Source organism: Glossina fuscipes, unplaced genomic scaffold, assembly GCF_014805625.2.
Source record: "Glossina fuscipes isolate IAEA_lab_2018 unplaced genomic scaffold, Yale_Gfus_2 0, whole genome shotgun sequence".
In the NCBI taxonomy this organism is placed as follows: domain Eukaryota; kingdom Metazoa; phylum Arthropoda; class Insecta; order Diptera; family Glossinidae; genus Glossina; species Glossina fuscipes.
Window position 1 is genome coordinate 2,209,218 of NW_023998414.1, and position 6,000 is coordinate 2,215,217.

The following is a 6,000-nucleotide window of genomic DNA, read 5'->3' on the forward strand; positions in this document are numbered from 1 at the left end:
CTTCATTTCAGGTTATTACCAACCAACCGGTCCCCTGATCTCACCGCACGTTTTAGCACCAGTAACTGCAGGTCATCCACTTCCACCACCAAATGTGCCATTATTGCCAACAGCAGGGACCACTAAGGGCAAATGTTCAGCATCAATTACACCACCTACAGATCCCGAACATTCACAACAAACAGAAACACAAAGTGCAACAGTATCGGCGGAGAATACGGGCGGTGAAGGCGATTTGCTTATAACGGGTGGCGATTTGACGCCTTTCCGTTATCCGTCTCAGAGTTCAACAACGGCAGCACATCAACAACAACAATTTCATCATCAAGCTGCTGCCGCTGCTGCTGCAGCTGCGGCCGCGGCAGCCGCTGCCGCTCATCCAAATTCACCATATCCGCGTTCAATGCATGCCCAGATGCACTATTCGACGGCGTATCCTGCCAACTATTATTCGCCGTATCCCGGTGAACCAATATGCTATTCGCCGCCCGCCTATCAATCCTATTTTCCAACCAAAGTTTATCAGAGTGCTCCACCGCCACCGCCACCGTCGGCTTATAGGCGTTATCCATATTATCAACCGGGGCATCCACCACCCCCTGCAGATTTATATGATCAGGCACCACCACCACCACCAACGGCCGGCGTAGCCCAACAATCTGGTCCGCCTCCTAACCAAACCGGTCCACCTACGCAACCGCCAGCAGGGTCACAATTGGTACCGGCTGGTTCAGCAGCGCACAGTCAACATTTAGAACATTATCCTGGGCCGCCAAGTTACTATTCCGGTTACAGTCCAGGAAGCGCTGCAGCCGGTCAGTGTTATACACGCAGCATTCAGGCACCTTATATGGGTAAGGAAAAGTATGGTTCTCACTTAAGGCATCCAAAGCATACCATATACAAAATTAAAAATTCTTCGAAAACTTTTCTAGAAAATTTACACTTTGACACCTCTTCAATGCAATTCAAAATATTGTTCACAATTTTTATGCATTGCTTCCCTGAACCTTTATTTTGCTTATATTCAACTTTTTACATTTGCTTTCTTCTATCTATACAGAATATCCACCTCAATGTCCATGTCCAATGCAACAATCGTGTCCAAAAAACGTCCATACTGGGCCTCATATTGGTAGCAACAGCAATGGCAGCAACAACAGCAGTACTTCAGTCAGCAACGGTACCAACAGCGTAACGATCAATCACAACAATCAGAATATGATCGCGACCATTCAGCACAACAGCAACAGCCATAGTCACACTAACAGCAACAGCACTCAAAGTACAATTAGTAGCAATAATAAGAGTGGCGGCAATATGGTGACGAATGCGAACAACAACAGCAATGCGTTGAATATCAATAGAGGCCCAGTTAAAAATTTTAATACACCCCTAAACATCGACACCCAGATTCCAGATTCCAATAATAGTTTATCTTTGATAACGGCAACGGTAAAGACCGAAATGAAATCAGAGGAATCCGACAATAAGAGTCAATACGAGGAAAATGTTGTTCAACCATTAACACCTCTCGAAAGTTATAGCACAAATGAAGACAAACTTGCCGAGATCAACGAGATAGAAACTACAAAAGCAATACCTTTAGAAGAAGACGTGGAAGATGCAATAAACAAGCTGCAACAAGTTAATACTTCATCTCTTACCACACCAGGGCATTTATTGAATGCTACCACAATTGAAGAGTATGACTTGACAACCCCAACACCTCCCCTAATAAATCCGAATCCTATGAACGGTAGCAGCAGCTCACAACAACAATCGTTGGTCGGTAGAAGAGCACGCATTGGCAAATCGATGGCTTGGGAAATGGTGTATGCGGGTGCAGTCAATGCGAATGCAGTATCACCAGCACTGCAACCAACATATCCAACATCACACCAATCCGCAATGAATACATCACCAAATACTACCTCCGCATCCAATCACAATTTATGTCTTAAGCGAACATCACAATTTATTTCGAATAACTCCCCAACGCATAACAACTATTCAACTCAAATGGGAAACGAGACGTCATCTAAAAATATGAATAACAGCCCCAGTAGAATGCTGTCTAAGGGAGACGCAGCAGTGATCGCTGCTCCATTAATATTAAAAGCCGAAATAAAATCGGAGAAAATTAAACTCGAAGATGAGCTTCTAGACAAGGTGTTGCAACAGCAAACAACTACAATGCCACAACAACATTTGTCGCCTTCACCTCAAATACATATCAATCAGGAAAAAAGCGAACTTAAAATAATTAAAGCTGAACCTATAACACTTAACGAAATCTTGCACGAAAGCAAAGTTAAATTAGAAGCCGATTCGGGCTTGGAAAAGTTTCCGTCAGCGGAGAAAGACTCCTCAGATATTGATAGTGCTAAAAATAGTTCAAGCAACAAACCCGTAGGACGTATGCGTTTACTACCATCCTGGCAGCAACCAACAATTTCGAATCTGCCAATTATCAATTGCGACATAGATCTCTCTCATACCTCAGATGATGAAATTTTAGATTTGTGTCACAGCCCAGTAGTGCCAAGCACGGTATCGATTTGTAATGGTAAACGCATAAAGATTCTAGAATATAGCAAAAATCAGTGCAAGAAATCGCCTCCAAATAGTTATAAAAGTTTAATTAAGCAGACCGTGCCCAAAACGTATCTCTGTCTCAGTCGTAAGGTCGATAAGAAATCACGTTACGGTAAACTACAAAACAAATCCGCAAAGACGAGTTCCTGTAATAGCACAATACGACGAAGAGAATTGATCCTAACCGATCAACAGAAAAAAAGACTAAGAGTGAGAAAAAAGAAATTGGCTGCACTGGAGAGACAGAAACGGGAAGCCCGTGAAATGAAGAGAGCAGAATGCAAGCAAAAACGCAAAGAACCTAAACTCGATTCGAATAAATGCGATAGTCGAACTGATGAGCAAATTAAAATTGAACAAGAGACTATTATTGTTGATTTGGTAGCCGACGAGGAGGAAATTGAACGAAAGGCTAACAATTATAGCGAGAGAATTCTTATTTTGCCCACCCAAGAATTAGTACGTCAGCCTGTATTAGAAAAAACGAACAACATGCTCGATAATGTACCAATCAAGGCATCACCTAAACGGGGAAAACCGACAAAGAAGACGGTCGTGCCCTTACATTTAATCGAAACTATTGACGCAGTAGCAAGAGGATACTTTTCAGAACCTGAAACTAGATGCTCATTAACGATATCTTCGCCTATCCATGCAAATTTCTTGCAAAATCATGAAAAATCTGATCCGACTACCGCCACAACCACGAAAAAGTTAAAAAGTAGTAAAACGAGCACAGAAAAACGCTCAAAGTCCGAAACAAAAAAGCCAATAAAATCGATTCTTAAATCAACTTCGGATATCAAATCGTCAGACGCTTTAATAAAGCCGGTCTTAGAGATTCAAGCGCCCAAAAATAAAACAATTCAAATGTTGATTACCTCAAAGCAATTGGAAGCCGGTCACGTATTAGAGAACGAAAATAATAATAATGCTGCGGCGCAGCAGTCTTCCGAAGCAGCTTTAATTGGTTCAAAGATAAGCAAAAACTCAAAATCTAAAGTGACTAAATGTAAGAAAGAGCCCAAATCGAAAAGACAGTCGGAGCCAAATTGCAAAAAATCAAAACCATCGAAAGATGCAAAGAGTACCAAAGTGAATATGGAGACCACATTAACTTCCAATCAATTGGAGAACGAGAAAGAGAGAAATGAATGTGTTGCAGTCAATTTGGAACAGAGGCCGACAGACGAAACAAATAATAATGAGTATAATAAGACGGTCGTACTACATACAGAAGTGCCTGTTAAGATCGCAAACTCATTAGAATTGTTGGATACTGAAAATTCCAATGATGACCACCAGAGCTCAATTTCGGATATATTTCTGCGTGAAACAGATCAAGCAATCAAATTATCACAGCAACATTCCCTCAATACGTTGACTCCTGTATTTTTGCAACCCCCATTGCCTCCGCTACCGCGCGTAGTATGCCATTCGCATCATCATCAACAACATACAGGCAAACGAAATAGATCACGTTCCAAATTTGGCAGTCGCAAGCGACAAAAATTGAAACATTCCACAGTGTCTTTTGAATTGGATGAAACACTGCCACCAGCCCCACGTAGCGATGTGGTACCAAAATGGAATAACGGTTGGACTTGGGAAGGCGAACCGTTCCAGGGTGCTGTTTTTCTCAATGTAACAATTGACAATGAATTTTAATAATTAAAGCAAATTTTTTATAAGATCTCGTTTTCCCTTCATAGAGCGATGATCCTCTGGTCATACGAACCTGTTATCCTGCGATGCGACATTCGGAAGGCGACATTATACGTACAAGAGATTGCGTGCTCCTAAAAGCCAACGAGGATAATGAATTGCCATATGTGGCTAAAGTGGCACATTTATGGGAAAATCCGGAAGATGGTGTGTAAACACATTATATCAACAAACCCCAATATGAATAACAAAAATTAACTGAAATATGCATTTTAGGTGAAATGATGATGTCTTTGCTATGGTATTATCGTCCAGAACACACTGAACAAGGTCGTCAGCCTAACGATAGTCCCGACGAAGTTTACGCATCTCGTCACCGTGATCACAACTCGGTTGCCTGCATCGAAGATAAATGCTACGTGCTAACATTCAGTGAATACTGCAGGTGCGTTCATTTGAAATTTTTTTCAACTTCTCTATTTGCCAGACTGTACATCCCCTTCTGACTCTCTCTCACTCTCTCTCTCTCTCTCTCTCTCTCGCTGTCTCTCTCTTATTAATTAATCTGAAGGTACATGTGACCTACAAGGCTTCGTGATCGACACTTTTGGTTTAGTTTTATATACCGATCCGAACGGATTTGACTAATATTATCTGTCTGATATGATATGTGACGATGTATGTGTAATAGTTTATCTTCACTATTTGCGTTTTTTCAATGTTCAAGCGATTGTCAGAATTTTAGACAACCTACAACTATATCAATTCATAATTTTACATTAGTTGAGACTATGGAGAATCTGATGGGTATATGGCGGACATTATAATTGTGAACGAAGTGAGAAAAGTTTACAAAGATAGCTGTGCAAATTGTATTGATTCGTAGATTGATATAATTTTTCCAACTGCTAAATGCGGGATTTGCTTAAAGTCTTTATCTAAATTTCAATCTTTTGTCTTACGTTTGAGACCGTCAATATATAACAGCAGATGACAGATAGAGTAAATAATACGATTAAATATTTCAATTATCTTACGGTAAGCAAGCGCCCTCTATAAACGTTATGCCTGACTGTTCCATACAGAACGAAAAATCTGGTATAATCTCATCCATTATAGCGGTAGATGTAAAACTATTACGATTTATAATAATAATCAACGTCAAATGACGATTTTTATATTACAGATATCGTAGGCGATTACGTGCCGCCGAAGAAGACATCGAAGATGTCAACATTGTACCGAAACGCTCCAACTATTATAGTATGCGAACGGTGCCCGATAATACCAATCCAGAATTAGTTATGTTCTGTCGAAGAGCATATGAGTTTCGCACCAAACGTCTTCTAAAAATGCCAAACAAGCAAGATTATTATGTAGTAACGGCGTGAAATTTCCACTTAAAACTCTGCTGTAAACGTAAAACTCAAAATACTAAAGTAAATCACTAGAGAATAGTAACATAAACAAATAAAAAACAATATGTAATAGAAAATCTAAAAAGGAATATAAACAATTGCGGTCACACATAGTAAGAGAAACACATAAATATGTATATATATATATATATATATTTATATATATATATATATACATACATTCATGCATATATACGCCCCATACACATAAATACGTACATACATATATACATACATACATACATACATACATATATACATACATACATACATACATACATATATACATACATACATACATACATACATATATACATAC

The 6,000-nt window shown here is 39.7% G+C and overlaps 1 protein-coding gene across 4 annotated transcripts in view; it reads left to right on the plus strand.

Annotated features, from left to right (window-relative positions):
• LOC119644555 (protein piccolo) overlaps positions 1–5,846 on the plus strand; it is a 197,533-nt gene extending 191,687 nt beyond the window's left edge. For all 4 annotated transcript variants that reach the window (XM_038044138.1, XM_038044136.1, XM_038044137.1 and 1 more), the window contains 5 exons: positions 12–854; positions 1,064–4,242; positions 4,311–4,470; positions 4,540–4,708; positions 5,450–5,846. In XM_038044138.1, coding sequence (XP_037900066.1) covers positions 12–854; positions 1,064–4,242; positions 4,311–4,470; positions 4,540–4,708; positions 5,450–5,654 — 4,556 coding nt within the window. In that variant the 3' untranslated portion in view covers positions 5,655–5,846. The remainder of the gene's footprint in view (positions 1–11; positions 855–1,063; positions 4,243–4,310; positions 4,471–4,539; positions 4,709–5,449) is intronic.
• The last annotated feature ends 154 nt before the right edge of the window (positions 5,847–6,000 follow it).